The sequence below is a fragment of the Schistocerca piceifrons genome, chromosome 7 (genome assembly GCF_021461385.2).
Source record: "Schistocerca piceifrons isolate TAMUIC-IGC-003096 chromosome 7, iqSchPice1.1, whole genome shotgun sequence".
Classification (NCBI taxonomy): Eukaryota; Metazoa; Arthropoda; class Insecta; order Orthoptera; family Acrididae; genus Schistocerca; species Schistocerca piceifrons.
This window is the reverse complement of record NC_060144.1, coordinates 233,492,134-233,516,171: the sequence shown is the minus strand read 5'-3', so window position 1 is coordinate 233,516,171 and position 24,038 is coordinate 233,492,134. Positions and strand designations below refer to the sequence as shown.

The 24,038-nt window shown below is 37.7% G+C and overlaps 1 protein-coding gene across 1 annotated transcript in view; it reads right to left on the bottom strand.

The window, feature by feature from the left end:
* The window catches only part of LOC124804815 (endophilin-A), a 730,772-nt gene that overhangs the window by 15,014 nt on the left and 691,720 nt on the right, over positions 1-24,038 (bottom strand). Inside the window, exons 12-14 of the mRNA XM_047265154.1 lie at positions 22,478-22,581; positions 18,749-18,936; positions 17,897-17,983 (exon numbers count right to left, since the gene is read on the bottom strand). Of these exons, the coding sequence (XP_047121110.1) occupies positions 17,897-17,983; positions 18,749-18,936; positions 22,478-22,581 (379 nt within the window). The remainder of the gene's footprint in view (positions 1-17,896; positions 17,984-18,748; positions 18,937-22,477; positions 22,582-24,038) is intronic.

Genomic DNA, 24,038 nt, shown 5'->3' with positions numbered 1-24,038 from the left:
GGCTATCTAGAGTCTTTTTCCTAATCCCAACCTTCCTTAACTACATAGGCAAGAAGTGCTCCTTGAACTTATTCTTCATTTCTATAACACCCCCTACCCTCTTCTAGCCTCGGTCTCCAATAACCCCTGCCAACTACTCCTGTTTGCACATCATCCACACACACTACCTCCCACCCATCCCCCTCTCCAATCCCACTGGCTTGCCACTCATGTTATTATTTTCCAGTTCTAATTAACCTATACCATACTTTGTTTATCCCTTGGGGTTCACTCTTAACACTCCAACTACTGCTTTACTTTATTCTTCAGCACACACTTGTCTCTCATTTTGTGCATTGCCTTAAAGTATTGGGGTTATCCATTTCCCATTAAGCATTTCATCAGTTTCAACAGCTGTACAATCATTTGTAGCCCCAAACCCAGTAGTTGCCACTCTCCCTACTGCACCCTTCTTCCCAGTATCAACCATAACAGAGACCATACTTGTCCCACTTGACAGCAGCACAGGAAGTGGAAATGGTGGTATGTATGCAAGTTTTGTGGGTTTGTTACGTTTTTGATGAAAGATTTTGGCTTTAAGCTAAGATGCTGTTTGACTTTTCCTAGTTGCTGTTTGCTGCTGAACATCTTCTCCACTTGGTGAGTAGTAATATATCCTCATACAGAGGCTTTTTTAAATACTGTATTTACCCGTGTATAAGGCAGCCCTGAATATAAGACGACCTCCTTTTTTTAAGAGGCTCGTTGAGAAAAATCTACTTTTTAACATATTCTAACTCATCAAAATTTCAAACTTTTATGAGGTAATGGATCTGTTTAAAAAGTTATCATTACATTCATTTTAAATTTATGTCATTTATTGACTGCCTACGTTTAGATGATACAGGCAGAAATAAAATAAATGAATTCTATTTATTTTTATCTTCACTGCCTTTTTTGTTTACTTAGCCTGTTGTCTGTGGTATCAACATTTTTAGTCATCATCCTCCTCCTCCTAACAGGACAGCTGTGAAATGTACATCTCTGTTGTCACAAATATTTAGCATTTCTTCCTAATATGTTGCAAATTCTGAGGTTGTAGTTAAGGTGGAACCCGAGAAAGCAGGACACCCCCCCCCCCCCCTTTTCCTGAACACATAGTGGATTTCATTTCTATAGTGCTGTGAGAATATTACAACATCTCTTTCTTTGAAACATATCATCCGCCCACTGCTCTCTCATTGGCTGTGTAGAACCAGCAGGTGACACACACCCAATCAACTCCATCATACTTCACAGTAAGCGTCAACAACATTGCTGCACGAAGTACGTAAGTACGCTACTGGTCTCCTTCTAGACTTTCAATATCTCCTGCAGAAATCTATGCTAATGTTGAGTATTTGTCCAATTTTAAAGACAGTTCAATTCTGAGTACAAATGGATCCAGGAAAACTGCAGTTTACACATGGTAAATGATCATAAAAAGCCAACGTACAACGAAACTTCTGCCTGCTCAACACTCCCCTCCCCACACTCATTGTACTTCTCAGCCAAGCTGGGTCACTGTTTCTCCTCCAATTTTCCGTAGTGCTGTACTTGAGCAACAGTGAAATATGGACGGCAATATCTTCAATGGCACAGGTCATAAATAACAATAGTAACTAATACATAAATAAAATATCACAATCACTATTCAGTCCAATTTTAGAACTTTTGCTCTTCCCACAATCTAGTGATGTATGTTCATACTATCTCCAAAACAGGTATTTCGGCTGTAATTTATTCTCGCGACAACAATTACAGTCCATTTAATATGATTTATTTCATTTATTAGACATTTCAGTTTGGATTAATTTTCAAACCTGATTAAAAACTGAATGATTTTCTCCTTTATTCTAACTTGTGTACAGCGACCATATTTCTCATTTGCAACCCACTTGGAAAGTTATTACTTTCTCATAATCAAATAAGATATTGACTTGGGTTCGGATTTAAGTTATGGTTTCTGAAGGATACGATTGTTGCCTCTGAATGTTATCTTTACTTAAAAAGCTGCAGCTGCAAAATGTATGTATACGGTGTCCATACACGAATGGCAACTTTTATTGCAAACCTGTTCAAATACAATGAAAGTTTGTAAGTTGATAGAATTTAATGTTATTTCCTCCTGCGTTTCACAAACTTGTCAATTTCCAACCAGACCATTAAATTTTTGTAGTGGCTAGGTCATAGTTTCTCGTGTATCCTTTGCACTAGTGCCACGGATCAACAAGACTGTTCAAGCAAGGTCAATACTGTATCAAGCGCTTTGGCATATCACCTATCAGGAAACCTCAAGCCTATTCAAATACTAGTACTGTTTGATATGCCCTACCCTTTGGGATAGTTAAAAACAAGAATTTTACACAATCTTAATTTCCAAAGCTTTATCTGTTAACATAAGATGACCCCTATTGTAATCTCTTAGACAATGTGAAAATGCTGAGTTCAGCAGCAATAGTTTAATCCGCAAATATAAGACAACGTCGTATTTTTCGAATGATGAATTTGAGAAAAAAAACCTCATCTTATAATGGGGTAAATATGGTATAATCCAGCATTCTCTTCCCATGTATGAAAAGGTCAATCATTACAACACACTTTCCTTTTAGCAGAATATTAACTTCATTACGAGTAAATAGAACAAACATGGCCAGATGAAGAACTTTACATGATATAATTACACGATGTTACTTGCAAAACTAAGAAACAAAGACAGTGTTAATTTTCTAATATCTATCACTAGGTGCACTACACAAAGAAGTCAATAACAACCAACAGCAAGTTCATCATTGTTTACACATTCATTACCTACAGAATTATATACACTTTTAATTATCTTTTTTAAGGGTTTGTATACTTGTAATTTCTTAGAGTCAGGTATTCAAGGTTATACTGTAGTTACTGCTGAAAGCCACAGTTTGTTCTAGTCTGCAATCACTGGCACTTCGTCATTAAGACACAAACAGAACTAAGTGTAGTGGACAAGAGCCAGCTATCTAACATATCAGGTGAACAATGTGGCACCAGACGAAGTGTCTAACGTTCAGTGATTGCAAGAACAGAGCATTCTGTTTTTGTTCTACAAGAAGTCTTAGGACATGATGTAATATGATTAATGGAATGATATGATAGAATGAGGAAGAAATGATGAGTAAAGATGCCCATCATTGGTGAGGAAAAGATAGGAAACTACTAGAAGAATGGAAAACAAACAGGTGTGAACAAACAGATTCTTAAATGAGCAAGAATAATATTTAAAAAATATTGCAAAGAAGTTTACCAAGTGGAAATACAGAATGCCACCAAAAGTTCGACAAGAGGCAGCAGTAAAATAGATTAGATTAAGACATGACAAGAGCCTTGGAACAAGCACTCAGTTGCTGAATTTAAGAGGCAATGGGCAAATGACCAATTAACAATGATGTCATCTCTTCCTCATATACACTTCATTAAATGTTTATTGGTAATGTTGATAACAGAAGGTATGTCATGATTAAATCCTTTTTAATGTCTTAGCTCAAAAAGATGTGATTCCCCTTAGTATTGGCTGTAGTACACTGGCCAGATTTACAAACACTGTTTTATTTTACCTCAAACACCGAAATGACATTCATCATAGCATGCAGGTGATAAATTAATGTGCAAAAATTCATGTTTACAATATGATGGCCATACGCTATTGTTTTCAAACATTATCTATTAGCTATACTGTCTTCAAAGTAAAGTTTCATAATATATTACTGTACGTTTCAGTCGCCAAGAATAAAAATTACCAACTTATTTGAGTAACTACTGAGTCAGTTCTGTGCCAATAACATCGTCTAACTATAAATTAAATGCCAAAATTCCAGGTATGAATGTTAAACACTGTATAACCCACCATATCAAAATAACAATTGTGGATAAAAGTCATGAACATTAACACATTTAGCTGACTAGAGAGATTATTTAAAAAAATCAGATAGACATTAGAGAACTTATGGTACTGACATTAAAAACTGCAATAAGGACAGATCAAATGGAGGTAGTGAGGAAATACTTCTAATAACGAATATAAGAAATAGGAATTCTGGTAAATTACTATGAACAATATGACAGACAAAAGTTGAAGAGGCTTAACCCATGACAAGAGCTGCCGTAAGGCAGAATACCATACTATTACTATGAGCAATATAGTGAACACATTATTGTAGTCAAGATGGACACAAGGCCAACTACCTTTAAAGTAGTAAAAATTTATATGTCTTCATGCTCTGTGGATGGAGAAGAGAGTGAAAGAATTTTTGAGGAGATAAACGAAATTATTCATATTATTTAGGGAGACAGAAATTTAAATTTGATGGGGAACTTGAATTCGATGGTGGGGAGAAGAGGAAAGATTGTAGGAGAACATGGACATTGGTAAAGGAATGAAAGAGCTAGCCACCAGGAAGAATTCTGAAGAAAGTACAATTTAATCATTGTTGATAGTTACTTGAAGAATCATGAAAGTAGGCTGTATGCATGGAAGAGATCTGGAGACATCAGAATGTTTCTGATAGATTATGTAATTGTATGACAGTTTTGTAAATCAGATTTTAAACTGAAAAAACTTTTCCAGGAGCAGACATGGACTCTGCCCAAATTTATTGGGCAAGTCAGAACTAAATAAATAGCAGAAAAGTAGAAAATTAAGGAGTGTAACTTGATAAACTGGAAGAACCAGTGATTGTTGATAGCTTCAAAGGGTCCAACAGGCAACAACTGATTGAAACATGGTAATGGCATACAATATAAGACAAATTAGTGGCTTTGAGGCATGAAATAGTGAAGTCAGCAAATGATCAAATAGGCATAACGACAAGGCTTACCAAGCAGAAATCTGGAATGGAAATTAAACTTCAAAAATAAGGAATAAAAACTTTGAGGTCTGCTGATGGTATTGTAATTCTGTGACAGATGGCAAAGGTCTTGGAAGATCAGTTACACGGTCATGAAAGGAGGTTATAAAATGAATAGCAATAAAGGCACAACAAGAGTAATGAAAGAGTCAGACAAATTCAGGTGATGTTGAGAGAATTACATGATAAAATGCTACATTTTGAGTTTTGTTATTTGAGCAGCAAGATAACTTAGTAAGGTACTGAGGAATAAAAGCACTAGCAAGAAAAGTGTTTCTGAAAAAGAGAAATCTAACACTATATACAAATTAAACCGTGTTTAGGAGTCTTTCCGAAAGGTACTTGTCTTGGTAGCCTTGTACAGAAGCAAAATGAGGACAATAAACAGTACAGACAAGAAAGAGAATTGAAGACTGAGTAACATGGTGCTGCAAAAGAATGCTGAAGATTATAAATACGGTACAGAAAGCTCCTGGTGGAACGTAAATAATTTAGAAGATAATGCTGAAGATGACATGCTTAAATCAAATAACTAATGAGGAGGTACTGAATACTACCTGGGAGAAAAGTAATTTATGCTATGCCATGACTAATAGAAGTGATCAGTCAACAGGTCACTTCCCGAGGCATCAAGGAATTGTCAGTTTGGTAATGGAGGGACGTGTATGGAGTCCACTTCCTTAGCTGAGTGGTCATCACTTCTGACTGTCCTGCAGAGGACCCAGGTTCAGTACCAGTACTGGCAAGGATGTTTCCTTAGTGGGAGGACTGCAATGTGAAGTAGCAGCTCCAAGGTCATAAAAGCCAACTGGTGAGGACAATAGCGTGCATACTACATGCCCACTCATAGCATATCTGAATGATGCCATATGGCAGAGGACAATACAGTGGCCAGTAGGCATTGTGCAATCCTGGGCCTAATGACAGAGTTTAGTTTATTTTAGGGTTGTGTAGGGGGGTAAAAACGGTAGAGGGAGACAATGGCTTGACTACAGTAAACAGTTTTAAACTGATGTACAAGGGAGTGCTGAAAAGTAATTCCTCTGAATTTTTAATGTGAGTACTTTTAAACCTTATTAAATAAAACAAAAAATTAACATTCTACATCTTCATTCTTCATGTCTATATATGTTGGCTGCACCTCGCTGCCCTACCCTCTCCCCACCACATCCCTGTACATCCCCACAAGCACCATTTTACTGTCCCTCACATCTACCCCACTCTCCCTCTCCCTCCCCACACCAACCTCCACCCAGACTGCTTCTCCCATCATGCATGGTCGCTCGCAATCTGGCCTCAGTGTTTAGCAGACTTTCTGTCATGCCTGTCTGCAATTCAACATCTCCCCTACATGGTGAGTAGCAATCCATACTTTTCATAACACTGTCATTATTTCATCCTGGATTTTCCAGTGTTTTATTTATTTCCAAACACAGACACCCTGGCAATAAACACCTTTCTCCCAAGAAGAGGCCACTTTGTTGATACCATCACTCTAGAATGTTTCACTTTGTTGACAGACCTACAATTTCACCTCTGCTTGCACCGCTTCATCACTATCCAATTGAAGTCCTCAAACGTGTTCTTTAAATTTTGAAAACAGATGAAAATCAAATGGGGCCAAGTTAGGACTGTATGGAGGATAAGCAATGACAGTTAACCCAAGGCGTCAGATTATTTCAAATGCTGCAGCACTCATGTATGGGTTGGCATTGTCATCATGAAGGAGAGGGTGCTCCATATGTGGACAAACTCTTTAAATTCAAAACTGCATAAACGCATGCTATTTCTCACACATTGACATAGTTATGTTACACCCACCATGTTAGACGCTACAATTCACAGGTCTTGTGTCAGAGAGCTGCAAATATGTAGAAATGAAGATTAAAGTTGTTGAATGTTAATCACCTTTGTTTTATTTAAAAAACTTTAAAGAGTTTTCACGTAAAAAATTTGGAGGCATTACTTTTTAGCATGCCCTCATAGGTTGCAGTAGTTATGCAATGATGAAGAGGTTTCCACATGAGACATTAACATGTACAGCAGCATCAAACTAGTCTTTGCTCTGAAGACCAAAACAACAACAGGGACAGATAACCACCTGCTATACAGAATGTCATCAAATAATGTCAGACAGAGGAAAAAGTGTGAGTGATGCTTTGATGAAAAATTTAACAATAGTCAAGTAAAATAACCTCTATATCTTATTTGTGTCTGTTCACAACTAATGTATCTTCCACATAGTAAATGGTTGCCTGTCCTCCAACCATTTTTTAACTTTCAACCAGAACTTTCATATTAAGACAGGCATAAGTACAATGAATTTGAAAAAGTAATAATTACATGAAGACCTGAAAGCAATTAGTTAGTTGTATATCAGAATAACAGACATAGAATAAACTGCACGTCACAGTTGATAAGGGAAAGAAAAAGACGAATAACAAAAAGGAAACCATGTTCTTGATTAGTTGCCCTGACAAATGTTGTTGAGAAAATATATATGGATTGTGAATGCCTGACAGTCAGGATACCAGTTACTTTGGAATAAGGTTGGGCATCTCGGACATATTCTGAGTCGTGGTCACCTTTGTGCTCGGACGGCAAAGACTACCAAATCCACCGGTTAGTCCCTCAACCGTTAGGGGTAAAACCCAATGGGACCTGGGGCAAGTAAGGCTAGCAACCTGCTTCCCTGGTGCTTCAAATATGATGCTGGCAACAATCAGAGCAAAATGCCTTGGACTTTTGGAGGTGATGGAGTCCCACCTCTAATTTACAAACCAGGGACTCCTAAGATATGACTCGGCAAACGAATGGTAACGAGATGGGGAGCTATTAATATCAATGGGGGCTACTCTGGGAAGGAGGTAGAGTTGCCAGAGGCTGCAAGTAAGATGGGGTTGGACATTTTAGCTGTTAGTGACATTCGAGTAAGGGGTGAGAAACAAGAAGAAGTGGGAGAATACAAGGTTTTCCTGTCAGGAGTCAAAGCACGAATAGCACAATGGGGTGTAGGGCTTTACATCAGGAAAGAAATGGAACCCAGCGTAGTTGCAATAAGGTACGTAAACGAATGACTGATGTGGATGGATTTGACAGTGCCTGGCAAGAAAATTAGGATCGTGTCAGTATTTTCGCATTGTGAAGGGACAGATCAAGATAAGATGGATAGTTTTTATGATGCACTCAGTGACGTAGTTGTTAGAGTAAAGGACAAGGACAGTGTTCTGCTCACGGGTGATTTTAATGCCAGGATTGGAAATCGAACAGAAGGGTATGAAAAGGTTATGGGTAAATTTGGAGAGAATATGGAGGCCAACAGGAACGGGAAACAACTCTTGGATTTCTGTGCCAGTATGGGCTTAGTAATCACAAACTCCTTTTTTAAACATAAGAACATTCACCGGTATACTTGGGAAGGCAGGGGAAGCAGAACTGTCTTTGACTATATAATAACAGATCAGGAATTCAGGAAGGCTTTGAGGGACACATGTGTATTCAGGGGATTCTTTGATGACACTGATCACTATTTAACCTGCAGTGAAATCGATATTGTGAGGCTGAAAGTGCAGCAGGTCAGGTCCATATGTAGGAGGATAAGAGTGGAGAAACTTCAGGATAAGGAAATCAGGCACAAGTACATAACAGTGATCTCAGAAAGGTACAAGTTAGTTGAATGTAGTCAATTACAGTCATTGGAAAAGGAATGGACAAGGTACAGGGACACAGTACTAGAAGTGGCTAAAGAATGTCTTGGAACAGTAGTGTGTAAAGGTAGGATGAAGCAAACAGCTTGGTGGAATGACACAGTCAAGGCAGCCTGTAAAAGGAAAAAGATGGCATATCAAAAATGGCTACATACTAGAACTCAGGTAGACAGAGAAGGTTATGTTGAAGAAAGAAACAAAGCCAAACAGATAACTGCAGCATCCAAGAAGAAATCTTGGGAAGACTTTGGAAACAGGTTGGAGACTTTGGGTCAAGCTGCTGGAAAACCATTCTGGAATGTAATTAGCAGTCTTCGAAAGGGAGGTAAGAAGGAAATGACAAGTATTTTGGACAGGTCAGGAAAACTGCTGGTGAATCCTGTTGATGCCTTGGGCAGCTGGCGGGAATATTTTGAAGGGTGAAAATACGATTATTAATGTTTCAGATTTCGATGTACAATGGGATAGGAATGATGATGGAAATAGGATTACATTTGAGGAAGTGGAGAAAATGGTCAATATATTGCAGTGCAATAAAGCGGCTGGGGTGGATGAAATTAAGTTGGAACTCATCAAATACAGTGGAATGTCAGGTCTTAAATGGCTAAACAGGATAATTGAAATGGCGTGGGAGTCAGGACAGGTTCTGTCAGACTGGACGAAAGCAGTAATCACACCAATCTTTAAACATGGAAACAGAAAAGATTGTAACAACTACAGAGGTATCTCTTTAATCAGTGTTGTGGGTACAATCTTCTCAGGTGTTGTTGAAAGGAAAGTGCGAGTATTAATTGAGGACAAATTGGATGAAAATCAGAGTGGGTTTAGGCCTCTTAGAGGTTGTCAGGACCAGATCTTTAGCTTGCGGCAAATAATGGAGAAGTGTTATGAGTGGAACAGGGAATTGTATCTATGCTTTAAAGATCTAGAAAAGGCATATGACCGGGTTCCTAGGAGGAAGTTATTGTCTGTTCTACAAGATTACGGAATAGGAGGCAAACTTTTGCAAGCAATTAAAAGGTCTTTACATAGATAGTCAGGCAGCAGTTAGAGTTGACGGTAAATTGAGTTCATGGTTCAGAGTAGTTTCAGGGGTAAGACAAGGCTGCAACCTGTCTCCACTGTTGTTCATATTATTTATGGATCATATGTCAAAAACAATAAACTGGCTGGGTGACATTAAGATATGTGAACACAAAATAAGCAGTCTCGCATATGCAGATGACTTAGTTGTGATGGCAGATTCGATTGAAAGTTTGCAAAGTAATATTTCAGAGCTAGCGCAGAAATGTAAGGACTATGGTATGAAGATTAGCATCTCCAAAACGAAAGTAATGTCAGTGGGAAAGAAATATAAACAGATTGAGTGCCAAATAGGAGGAACTAAGTTAGAACAGGTGGACGGTTTCAAGTACTTAGGATGCATATTCTCACAGGATGGCAACATAGTGAAAGAACTGGAAGCAAGGTGTAGCAAAGCTAATGCAGTGAGTGCTCAGCTACGATCTAGTCTCTTCTGTAAGAAGGAAGTCAGTACCAAGACTAAGTTATCTGTGCACCGTTTAATCTTTCGACCAACTTTGTTGTATGGGAGCGAAAGCTGGGTGGATTCAGGTTACCTTACCAATAAGGTTGAGGTTACGGATATGAAAGTAGCTAGGATGATTGCAGGTACTAGTAGATGGGAACAATGGCAGGAGGGTGTCCACAATGAGGAGATCAAAGAAAAACTGGGAATGAACTCTATAGATGCAGCAGTCAGGGCGAACAGGCTTAGATGGTGGGGGCATGTTACACGCATGGGAGAACCAAGGTTACCCAAGAGACTCATGGGTTTAGCAGTAGAGGGTAGGAGGAGTCGGGGTACACCAAGGAGAAGGTACCTGGATTCGGTTAAGAATGATTTTGAAGTAATAGGCTTAACATCAGAAGAGGGATCAATGTTAGCACTGAATAGGGGATCATGGCGGAATTTCATAATGGGGACTATGCTCCAGACTGAACGCTGAAACCCATAATCAGTCTTAAATGATGATGTGAATGAACAAAACAATAACCCGCAGATCAATATTCCTCCTACCTTTCAACATATTTATCTATGAGTCTCTCATTTTTTTAATTAATTGACTCAGTATCAGTAGCACATTAAATTCCAAACAAATCTGAAAGATACAAGAAAACTAATCAGGAAGACCCAAGTGAGACTTATTGGACAAGATGGAAGGGCAAGATGAGAAATCCTGATAACTTAGGAGTGGGGCTAATAGGAAAAGCTGAGTCAGAGTTAAGAAAATATATCAAATGAGTCACAAAGATGGAGAGTGGGAGAACTAAGTAGGGGAAAAATGTTATGGGAGGGGAAAAGCAGAAGAATTAACATGAAAATGGAAGACAAGTAAACAGAGAACAAATAAAAAAAGGAGAATAATACCACAAAAATTGCCGTCTTGTACAGCAAGTTACTGCCTATAATGTTCTGAGGATTTGATACTGTGAGGGAGTACCCAAGTAGTAAGTGTAGTAATATAAGCACTGATGTCAAATAACCACCATTTAGAGGACTTAGGACATGGTATCACAGGGGAAAGTACAATAAGAAAAAATTGTGTTTTTACAGGATATCTTTTTTGTTTTGGTGAAGTGGGTTCGGAGGAGTGATGTGGGGGTGGGGTGGGGGGAGAACATAGATATTATCCTTTTAAAAAAAGGCCACAGTCTGCTACAAGAGGACACATCAGCATGTAAGAGTTAAAGTAGTGTGTGGGGTGGCATTCTTCATAGATTTATGAACAAAACAGTTTTAGTCTTAACTTCATTTAGTTTATATGAACTTTTAGTCAACAATTATTTTCTAATGATTGAAACACACAAAGGGTTATATTAATAAAGATGAAAGATGTTTTTCTTAAGTGCCATGAGAGCTTTATGTAAGAGCATGCTCAACTTCACCTTAACAAAAGCCAGGTAGCAACTGCACTACACTGAAAATGAGACCCCAGATTGATCAAGAGCAGCAATAGGTGAATATAGCATGAATAATAAAATTCTTCATTACCAATATACTACAATTTCATCACAATTATCTTTTAGGTTTCTGTTTCACTAATATTTCAGCATATAGCAGTGATAATCATTCTTGCTGTAAGACTGGCCACCTCAGATCATTTAAACAACAAACTCAGCAATAGCAGTAAAAGTTGTTCAACATTGCAACTGAAAATAAAACTATTTTATATGAACTAACAATTGCTGAATCTCCGCCACCATATGGCTCCCTGAGGAGCAGCATCTTTAGCTACCCACCATCAGGTTTGGCAACCTGTAAGACGGGACTCGTGGAAAACTATGCAGACGCAGTGCCACTAAGCTAGTGCCCTATGTTAAATGAACCAAATTGTATGTACAGGAAGTCAAATGTGTACATGCAACATACACTCATACACTGCTCTAGACAGGTCATGAGAGTCTGTCAGTCCCACCTGGCCGCAACTATCCATGTTAATCCCAGTCCACACACTTCAGAAATCAGTCCACTGGTCTCACCTTCTATATCCAAAATGCCACAGAGGCTTCCAAAGTTCTTAGCCTGTTAGGGGACTCAGCAGGATTCCCACCTCCTGATGACTCCCAGGGTTTGAAAGGGCAGTGTGTTCCTATTACCCACTCTCAGCAGATAATCACGTGTCCATAATAGGTAAATGACACCTGGGACTAGTGACACAAACCTGCCTGCTCTGCATCTGTTCCACTTACGAGGAAGGACCACCCCTCTGTATCAGAGAGGTTTAGGGCAAGTGATGAGGACAAAGAAATTGAATACTACACTACTGTCAACTCCCTCAGGGCTTTAAAGTCAAGAGCCATTTATCCAGATAGCAAGAAACAGCCTTCTTCAGAGCTTAAGAGGCACGCATGATCCACCACACACACCTGCTTGGTTGTGTGATGTAATGCACCCTCCAAGCCTTCCTGGATGCCTGGACCTTAATGGGGGACATGTGAAAGAATACACGGGTATATATAAGGTAATGTAACTTTTACTGTTTGAGAGATAATTGAACCAAATTTTACACACATTGTCATTATGTTACTGGCTGTAATTTGGATTTATTTATTTATTTTTCAATTTTCTGTCAAATAATTTGTTCAGGATATTGCTGGGTACTTTTAGAACACAGAGTACCACATGAGGAACTTTCTCACAGGTTACTTTACTTATCACTTCCAAAAATATACTAGGTTATTCTCAGTAATTAGATAAAAAAATCTGTGTGCCAATTTTTTAACCAATGCAACAATTTTTTAACTTTATTTGTACAATACATAGCAATTTCTATTTAACAAAAATTTAAATAAATTTGACAGTAATGCACTTCGAATAATTTTGTACCACAGGAAGTTACTATAACATGAACAAATTCAGTGGCAAATTTTGCCTTTATATGTCCATGGGAAATGGAGAAAAAAATATTTTATCACCACTTAAGCCATAAACAAGTACCCTAATGCTGCCCATAACCATATATTTCGTCTTTTTGGTCTTCATATAGCTCTTTTCTTGTACTCTGATCCTTCTGTCACATGCTTCTGGCATTATCCTTCACTGACATTTCAGAACTGGCAATACGCACATCATCAATCTTCTTTAACACGTTTTGAGTGAGGCAAAATGCATCAAATACCCAGTCTCATAAGGATCCTGATTCTTCCATTGTTTCCATCATTGAACACCAGAAAAGCACTATATGAGGAAATTTTAACAATAGGAGATGAGCAAAATGGTGTCTTTTGGTGGCTCTTCTAAATCAGTTTATTAAAGCTTTTGTTCATGTTTTGTGTTCCACCATGTTTGCATTTCTTTAACAAAAAGTAATTAATTGCTTCATAAATAGGCTCGCAGCCTTCTGTACTCTACAAAAGTGTTCTCTGATTGCAAGAAATAATAAAATATTGTAAGAAATAATAAAATATTGCATATAAGGATAGAGTTGTGTACAAAAGGGGCATGGCACTGCACATTGAAACAAGATGGTTTTTACACCATTTGTAGCATGAATTACACTCTGAAAATTGGCAACAATACTTATAACAGGCTACAGAACTATCTGGCGGAAAGCAAAAAAATTCAAAATTTGTAACAAATTTTACATACATCCCCCCATTAACCAGAACAGAAGGCCTTGCTGTACTTTGAGTTTAAACAAGCAAATCAAGGGGTAACCATACTTCCAGCCAGGAACATGACCCAGAGGCCCACCAATCAGACAGAAAATCACTTCTTTGGTATCCAAAATAATTTTGGGCAAGTACTGACCTCTAAGCTCCATACATGAGGCTGTCTAAGATATTATGTGGTGTTTATATGATTACTTTCTTGGTTATGGACTCTTCCTTCCTCAGTAGCACTGTTACTTCTGACTCTCTCACTGAAAGATGTTCGGGATCTCTAATTAACCAATTAACCAGAGAAATAACAAACACAATATCATGTGTTTAGTTTCACTTATTTACAAATTTATTTCTACCAGAACCCAACTGAGTGGTGATAAGCAGCACTTCATTAGTAATTCTCATATGATCTGATCTGATCAGTCCAGTTCCCTTCATAAGGTTTATGAACAACCAAGATAAGCAACCTTAAAACTTTACATTAGGAAGAAATGTCATAACTTAGTGGTATATTATTTAACCAATTTATTACCGATGTCCACCATTAAACGACTTGCCATGATATTGCTCTAGTATACACTTAGTTCATACCTAACACTGTCGTGTAATCATCTGCTAATCAAAGTTCATGGGCCAACAACACTAAATATAGCAAGACACAATCAATACCTCCACTGTCCAACAGTGATGGTTTGACAATGCCACAACAGCAGTGTTAATAAAAACTGTTTTCCAAAATTTCTTCACCAAAGACAACTAGAAAATATTACAGAATTTGAATCAAGAACTGATACCTATATGAGTAACTCCTCAGTGTAGTAAAGTAACTCAAATCACTTAATAACGGGACGTCTTCCAGCCCAGAATGCATACCAATTAGATTCCTTTCAGAGTAGGCCAATATAACAACTCCATACTTAGCAATCATATACAACCACTCACCCTCCCTAATGTCAGTTTTCAATAGGATTTTGAAACATATACTGTGTTCAAACATTATGAATTACTTTGAAGAAACCAATGTATTGACACATAGCATGGATTCAGAAAATATTGTTCTTGTGCAATGCAACTAGTTCTTTATTCTCATGAAGTAATGAGTACTACTGACAGAGCATCGGAAATTGATTCCATATTTCAAGATTTCCAGCATGCTTTTGATAGCATTCCTCACAAGCTTCTAATCACATTGAATGCCTACGGAGTATTGTCTCAGTTGTCGAATTGGATTCATGGTTTCCTGTCAGAAACATCGCAGTTCATCATAATTGATGGACAGTCATCCAGTAAAACTAAAGTGATATCTTATTTTACAATCTCTGTTGCTTCATACATTCATGCATGTCCAAAGGAACAGACAATGATCTGTAGCTGTATTAATATTATGAAATATATTCACAACTGCGAATTCTGCTGACATCAGCTGTATCAAGTACGGAATTATTACCTATTGGTAACACACAAAACTATGTACCAGACTGAGATTCGAACCCAGATTTCCTGCATATCATGAGCAGTTGCCTTGCCCATCTTGGCTGTCTATATATGCTCCCCAGACTGGCCCACACTTCCATATGGCACACTGTTTATGGCATGTGATTCAATGCCTCCTTTATGTGTTGAGTAGCAATCTATTCTTTCCATATTATGATACACAGTTCTATATGTTTAAGCATCGTCTCATCTATGGACAGATGCTAAGAACTAGTGACACAGTAAATTTTGAGGTTTTTCTTCAAAGTAACATCTTGATGTCTGGTGTAAAACATTTTGCTTTTGTAGGTTTCCCGGTGCATTCAAGATATGATCAAACATCTCCCACTCTTGTCATGTTTTCTGAATTACAAACAGTTCACAAAAAATTGTGACGGAAACTGACACCTACATCTTCTTCCCTGTCTTTCTATTTTGTATCTAATGTCATCCCTTCCTCACTGATATACTAGTTTTCTGTAGCTGCTGTAGTAGCAGTCATTGACACAATTTAATTTCTTCAGACAAATCACAACTATTTTCCATCCACTCAACACTGTCAGGACTATAATAATCAATACTAGTTTCTACTTGCCTCTCAGTTTCAATACCTTCAGAATCTTGCTCTGAAACACTCTGCAAAAGTTCTAAATTTTCTATTACTTTCTCATCTGACAGCCTATGAGTTATTTTCAATACCTGCATTATTACTTACACACAATAAGTACTTGAGGTAAAGTGAGACACAATAATCAGCTCAGAAACTTCAGTATACATTGTAACATGTGGTCACAGTCACGTGAAACACAACTGAGCATTTGCAGTATGCCGGCCGGAGTGGCCGAGGGGTTCTAGGCGCTACAGTCTGGAACCGCGAGACCGCTATGGTCGCAGGTTCAAATCCTGCCTCGGGCATGGATGTGTGTGATGTCCTTAGGGTAGTTAGGTTTAAGTAGTTCTAAGTTCTAGGGGACTGATGACCTCAGAAGTTAAGTCCCATAGTGCTCAGAGCCAGCCATTTGCAGTACTCTCAGGAAACAAGTGCATAAACAAAGTTAAGCAGTCAAAATGACCACTACCATGGTTCTAAGTATACAATGAAAACTGAAAGCAATGAGTATAGCTACAAATCTGTAAAATCTACAATGCAATTTCTGTTGAGAAGAAATAAAAGTCACAAAATTTCAAAGTGTTATGAAAAAAAAGTGCTATCATTATACACAAATACTGAAAACAGTCAATTTGATTGCCTCTACCACTCTAGTGGTAAACATTAGTCTAGATTGACAAGTAAACAACTAAGTAGTAATTTTTGATCAGGCACTATGAAAGTGAAGTATTAATTTTTGCTGTACAAAAATTTGTGGCCTCTCACTGTTTTCCATTCATTTCTATGGTATTCTTGTTTTGGATTATTTTGTTTTAGTATATCCTTTCTCTTCATTTTTCCTCCTCTTTCCATTTTCCTTCACTTTTGCCAATGAAGGACCTGTCTCCTTCCGCTTGACTTCTGTTCTCTTTTCTTCACTTTCTATCACTAATTGATCAAATTATCATAACATTTGGTCAACTTTAAAGTACTTGTACATGAACTCTTACAACCCATTGTCAATTTTCATTTTCTCTCCGGCTTTCCTTGCATACTGAACAGCTTCTATGAGCAGCCTTTCCCCTATTTCTTTCCCTCTCTATTTCTCACCTGTAGGAACCTCTTCTTTTCAGACAAATCTGAAACTATAACCATCTTCTGCCTATGTTTCTGTTTATTACCTTGGTGAATTATTTATGCATTATTCTACACAAGGATTCACCTAACATTCAAATTTAAAGGTAAAAATACTATCACTGTCTATCCCAGTGAATTAAAATAACAAAATTTCCAGGTTTCCTGCTAGATGAGGCCATCAAAATAGAGTGATGCTTCAACAAGTACCACTCCCATCATCTTTTGGTGAAGTGAGATGATGGAAAAAGGAAGGAAAGAAGATCAGGATTTAACATCCTGTCAACAGTGAGGTCGTTAGAGACCAAACACAACTGTCCAAAGGAATCATCCCTGCATTTGCCTGGAGCTATTTAGGGAAATCACAGAAAACCTAACTTATAATGGTCGGATACGAATTTGAACCTTCATCCTCCCCAATGCGAGTCCAGTGTACTGACCACTTTGGGTGACTCTCATCGAAACATCATACCATTCTGGTGGATTCTCCTGGCTGGAAACCTGAGAACTTTATATTAGTCAGACAAAATACTTAAGGTATCTATAAGAATATAATATAACTACAGGAAGGCAGCACAGGCAATGCATCGTATATGGGGAAGAATGAACATGATATCACAAAACTGAAAAACACTAATCAAAATCAGGTACAAGATCATAGTTGGTAATATCACTATTTTCTATTGTATAAAAAATTGATTTTCCAAAAAAAAAAAAAAAAAAAAAAAAAAAATGTTTCAAGTATTCCAAAAGCATTGTGCATATTTGTAGGGAGGTGGCATTCAACAATAGGCTATTTACGCTTATAGGAAAAGGAGGAAAGAATCTTCTCTCTACCAACTTCACAAGATGCTTCCCATAAACAAAGACATATTTTTCATGCGTGTACGTGCAGAGAGAAGAGCTAGATAGAAAGAGTTTACCATTAGCAGAACGTGGCACATTGCCTGAGGGAAACAGCTCCAGTTGGTTCGGTTTTGGGTGCACAGGAGAAGAGGCCAGTGAAGAGCCTACACAAGACATCAGAAGGAAAGATACAAGGATATAGTTAGTTAAAACACACACACACAAACAGCCACTGATTTTGGAGAATTAGGGGCAAAAGAACAGATGCTATTACAGAGAAACAAGCACACAACAATAAAATCTCTTGAACAAAAAGGGTGAATGCAAGAAGAATGTCATAATAGTTTTTTGAAAAACTTTGAATACTTTTAGAAACAGATTTGTATTTACATGTGTTAAATAACATCAAACAAGCTTCTTTACACACACAAAGATATTAGAAGTGCTTGGATGTAATACTTATGATGACTGATAAAGCAGTGGCAAATGTTGTAACACTTATAAAAACAGTTCAGGTTAGTGAGGCAGAGCATACCACACAGCAGAAGTCAAACTACGTGGCTTAAGTCATACTTACAGTTCAAACATTGTAGAACAATTCTGAAATGTAGGTATGCAAGCAAGTAACTGGAAACACAGTCTTGTGCAACAATCGTATATATAATTCCAGTGTGTGCAGTGGAATGGTGCAGACAGTTAATGAAGTTAGTATTTCAGATAAAAACAGTTATGGAAAACAATATTAGATTTCACTCAAGTTCAAAATTTGACATCAAGTGCCTGCCAGTCTGGCCTGTGTGGCAGTGGATAGAACCAGATATGGACACCAAACACCAACACCATTCAAGCAAGGTGAGTGGGAGAGTGTTACAGAAACACTTATCAGCACCAACACCATTTCAAATGCAAAATCATAAATTTTGTATCACCTTTTACTGGTGGGGCATGCCAGGGATCAAATGGATCATCATGCCTTGCTCTGCCGTACTGACCCGTACTGGCTGCAGGGTGATGTGGATGCGTACCATTCAAACCATCTGTCAGGCCTTCAACATGCAAATCATGCAGAGTCTTTGGCACAAACTCAGACTTGGGTCGATTTGCTGCTTCCTGTTTCCTGCAAATTTAAAAGTAAATTTTAGAGACTGTTTTGTGTAAACTCGAAAATCTTAAATTAGGACATCCTACAAACAATAAACATGAACAATGAAGTCTAAAATTATAAAAATGTAATACTATATTACCCCTTGCTCCAGTTACCATTTCATCCTTCATGAATACTTCTACTGAATAATAGCAATTCACCAATAGCACTGTCTCCACAGGCACAGGGTACCTCCTTGTGGTTGCCACTTCTTTTGAATGGTCTATTCTCTTACATTCTCATAAAGTTAATAATCATAACTTTCATAAAATATTGTGCACAGATAAGGGAAAACAAGGCAAAAGTTTAGTTTCTTTGCTAATTTAAACTGAACTGAACTGACTTTATTGCCCAAAAATAAAGCATTTATATAAGTCTAAGGCTTGTATAAGCAACATCAATTTCAAACACAAGAAGGCACAAATGAGCATGTAATTATTAACTGAATCTTAAATAGTTCAGAAAATCGTATAGAAAAGACAATTGCCAATAAGGACTTTTCCTCAACAGTTAACAATCACTGAGAGGACAGACCACTAGTCAACTTAAAGAAAGAAGAAGAAAAAAATAACCAGTGACTATGTATATAAATAAGTAATTGTTACTGAAGAGCTTTTGACCTTAGTTAATTCTGATGACACTGTGTAATTGGGTAAATAGTGACAAAAGCTAAGAAGAGTGAAGAAGAAAGTGAAGAAGATGACAAAAGAATGTAAAGAGCGGAGAGGGAGATGGGAGAAGAACAAGCGAATGAGAAAGCAGGAGGGACCTGTCAAGTGGTGAGTGAAAATAGGAGCCACATTATATTATACAACAGGACAGAGAAGTAAATGAGGAGGGGGGGGGATAAGTAGAAGGATGAAAATTGAGCTTAAAAATTATGGGAATTGTGAAAGGGTAGAGGTTGAGAACAGAAAAAAAGTGTAGGTGGGAGGGAGATGTATGAGGACAGAAACTAATCAAGGATCAAGTCCTCTGACTGTATGTGCTAGAGGTATTCTTCTGTTTTTCAATTCTTCCCTGTACTGTGTACAACAACAAGGAAAAAAATTGTAAATATTATTTTTGAATGCCCGAAATTTTAAGTACATACAAATATGCTCAGATACTGAAATTTCAGTATCTGTTTACTGAAAGTTTCTATAATTTCATGAAATTGCTATCTTAGGAAAAGGTAAAAAAAAACTGCAGGTTTTTTGTAGTGTGATTCACAGAAGAATGAAGTCATAAATGAAGTAGTACATGCAAAAGTGTCCGTACTGCAGTTACTAAAAACATACTGTATAATGAGACATATCAGAAGATGCGTGCTGAAGAGTTGCATTTGTGGCATAAATAGTCTCTAGGTACACATGATAAATGCAATACTTATGCCTGGTAGCCTTAAAAATAATATATAAAATTGAGCCTGTACCTAACAAATATAATGCTAAACATATAAAAATTAACTTTGGTATTATCAATAATAAAAACCACAGTCATGAATGACACACTAATAAATTATTTAAATAAATATTAGTGGTTTGGTAAAACAGGGGTCCATTTCCGAAGTACTATATTTATTTATTTATTTATTTATTTATTTATCCATCAGAATACATGCCATAACAAAACAATAAAAATAAATAACATGGCCACAACCTGCCACAATAATACTCATTCTTAAAACATTCAAAAATAATTATTTTCGGGATGGTACATGCAGGGGACAAAAAAGTGGAAACACCGCAAGCTATGCATCTTTAAACATAATCAATGCAGAAGGTATCCAAGCCTGCAGGTGGTGCTGTTGTATTTGATCATGGACAGCATATATATGATGTCCTTAACATGTTGCAACTGTCAGTTATAGTCAGAACAGTGTTCTGCGTAGTTGTGAGTGTATTATGTTGGAACTCAGAGCATTCAAATGTAGGAAAATTGCTGGTGCTCATATGATGAGAGCTTCTGTAATTAACATAGCCAAAGTTTTCACTGTTTCAAGAGGCACTGGATCAAAGATTTGTGCCACAAACAGGGAAAGCAGAAAAACATAATCTGCTAAGTCACAAATACAGTGAAAGTGTGTATTGACTGACTGTGATAGATGGTCATTGAAGAAGATAGTGACAAAATATAACGTGGTAAGAATTGCAAAATCTCCTGCAGAACTGAATGTTGCACTCATGAACCCAGTTAGCACCAGAACAACATGAAGCAGCAAACTGGAGGGCAATCTGGAATGCTAGAAACACTTATCAGTGGGGCAAATGTCCACAACAGGAAAATGAGGTGCCAAAGACATAAAACCTGGACTATGGAGCAATGGAATAATGTCATACGGTTGGATTACACTTGTTTCACTCTGTTTCCAACTACTGTCCAAGTTATATATCCCAAGAAGAAACATGGTGGGGCTTGGTGATGATTTGGCCAGCCTTATCATCACATTCCATGGTGTCCACAGTTACTGTGCAAGCACATATTACTTCCAGGTATTAAGTGACCATTTCGGCTGATAAGGTCCCTCTCATTGTACAATGATTGTTCCAAATGGTAAGCTATGTTCCAAGACAACGAAGTCCCAATTCACACAACTCACACCATCCAGGACAGGTTCCATGAGCAAAAGGATGAATTGTCACATCTTGCCTGGCCACCAGTGTCACCAGCTCTCAATATTATTTAGCCTTTGTTGTCTAGTTTGGAGAGAAGGATGTTTGATTGCTATCTACCTCTGTTATCATTAACTGAACTTGCCACTAATTTGGGGGAAAATAGCATAAACTTCCCTTGAAAACCATACAGGACCTGTACTCATTCATTCTCAGATGAATGGAAGCTGCTCTGAATGCCAACCAATGGTTTTCTTACATTGTATTAGGCATGGTAATGTGTTTTTGGCATTTTGAATTTTTTTCCAAACCCTGTATGTCAGACCTGGCCAATGCTATCAACACCGTGAAGCATCAAATATGCATCCAAGATTTTTGACAGATAGAAATTCAGGTACAATGTTGTCAGAGCAAAGCACAAGGTCAGGCTAGCTTCACCCCGACAACACTATGTAATAAAAGCCTCACCGCAGTTGCAGAAGTGTATGTTTGGATGTCCGTGTGACGGTGTGTACAAATGTGTATATTTTTACCAGAAAGAGAGCAAGAAGCGGAAAGCTAGTGTGAAACTGTTTTCTGTTATGTGTTTCTATACCCCACACATTAGTCCACTATAGGTGTGTGGTTGTCTTTCCCTTATTTTACATAACAGATAAATTGAGTAGCCTACATTTCTGCATTTTGTGATTTGAATTCAGTTAATGAATAACACTGCTCTAGACAGAAATGAACATTTTTGATCATATGACCTGTAATTAATGTCATACTTAAGGCCTGAGAATAATTTTGTTTGACTGAAACTGATATTTTAATAAATAAGACACATCCATCTACTATGCCAAAGTAAGATTTTTCAAAAATATTAACAGCTGTAAACAATCACCTCCTTAAAATAACATAAGTATACCATTTAAACTTACTTTTCCAGGAGTGTTTCTGTAAGGCTTCTCAGAATTTCAACACACTGTTGATGGTAATCAAGTAAGGCTTCTGCAAAAGTTGCCAACTGTGAAATTTGCTCGATCTGAGAAAAAGAGTTGACATCAGTTTCAAGCACTGCTTTAGTAAGAACAAATAAATTAAAAATGTGAGCTGTAGTCATTAAACTTTGGACAACAAAACAGATTTAATAAGATACAAAAAAGGGAACTAATTTTCTGAATAAGGAGAGCTTCCCATGTTAAGGGTAGGAAACAATTTGTGTTACAAGAGAAGAAATAAACAATTTAATACAAAAATTAATTGAAAGTGACATGCTAAGAAATCAAACAAAATGAGAAATGACAGAAGTTGAAGAAATTAATTAAAATTTGTGCCAAGGCCAGAACTTGAACCTGGGTCTCCTGCTTACTAGGCAGACGTGTTAGCCATTACACCACAAGCAGTATAGGTAACAGCTGCATGGACTACCCCAGTCGAAAGTCCTCCCAAATAAAAACTTCAATTCATGACTTCAGCACATTTCCCCTTCTTAAACCATCAGTATTACCGAGGCTCTCCAGTATTGGAACAGTACCCCAGCTTTATACACAATGGGGAAATCCTGCCTGTACTTCAGGGTGGAGGTGATCTACAGATCTTATATAATCAAATTTTCCTTGAGAATTTGACTATATAACATGTATAGATCACTTATGCCTGATAAGGAATGTTGCAAATAAGAATGAACACCATTTCTTCCAACATACAGCAAGTTAATTTTTTTAATGAAGAAACTGAGGAAAAGGATCACATCAGTTTGGACAGGTAATTATTGACATGTTAAATTATACAGCCTCAATGTAAGTTGTCTACATGGAAGGCAAGCAAACTGCTCCAATTTCTGCTAGAAACTGTACCTAATTTTATATGTGACCAGTTGTTTAGCTGACTGTATAGTACTTGTAGCTGCTTTAGTAATGCTTTTTTGTTCTTGTTTTATTGCAATCACATTTCATGTAAACTGGCATCAAAGGTCACACTATTGTTCACCCAAAGAGACTAATCGGTCAGTCAGTGAGTCTCTCTCTCTCTCGCTCTGTGTGTGTGTGTGTGTGTGTGTGTGTGTGTGTGTGTGTGTGTGTGCGCGCGCGCGCGCGTGTGCGTGTTTATCCCCTCCCCTCCCCTCCCCCCCCCCCCCCCCCCCCCCACCCCCCCCCCGATCTGATCGAAAGACGACATCCAAAATGAGGTTATTAGAGATAGAGCAAAAACTCTAATTGGTAATTGGGTAAGTATGGAGAAGAAATCACTGGTATACTATTCAAAGGAATTGTCATGCCACTTGCTTTACATGATTTGCAGAAATTACAGAATACCCAAATCTTAGTGGCCAGATGGGGAATTGAATCACTGCCCTTCAAAATGCAAGTCCAGTGTCTCACAATACATGCAGGAAGGAAGGAAGGTAAAGAAAGATGGCTGGAAACTGCACAGAATGGAGGGAGGGGGGGGGGGGGGGGCAGGGGAGCATGGACAGAACAGGAAGAATTGTGTCCTCAT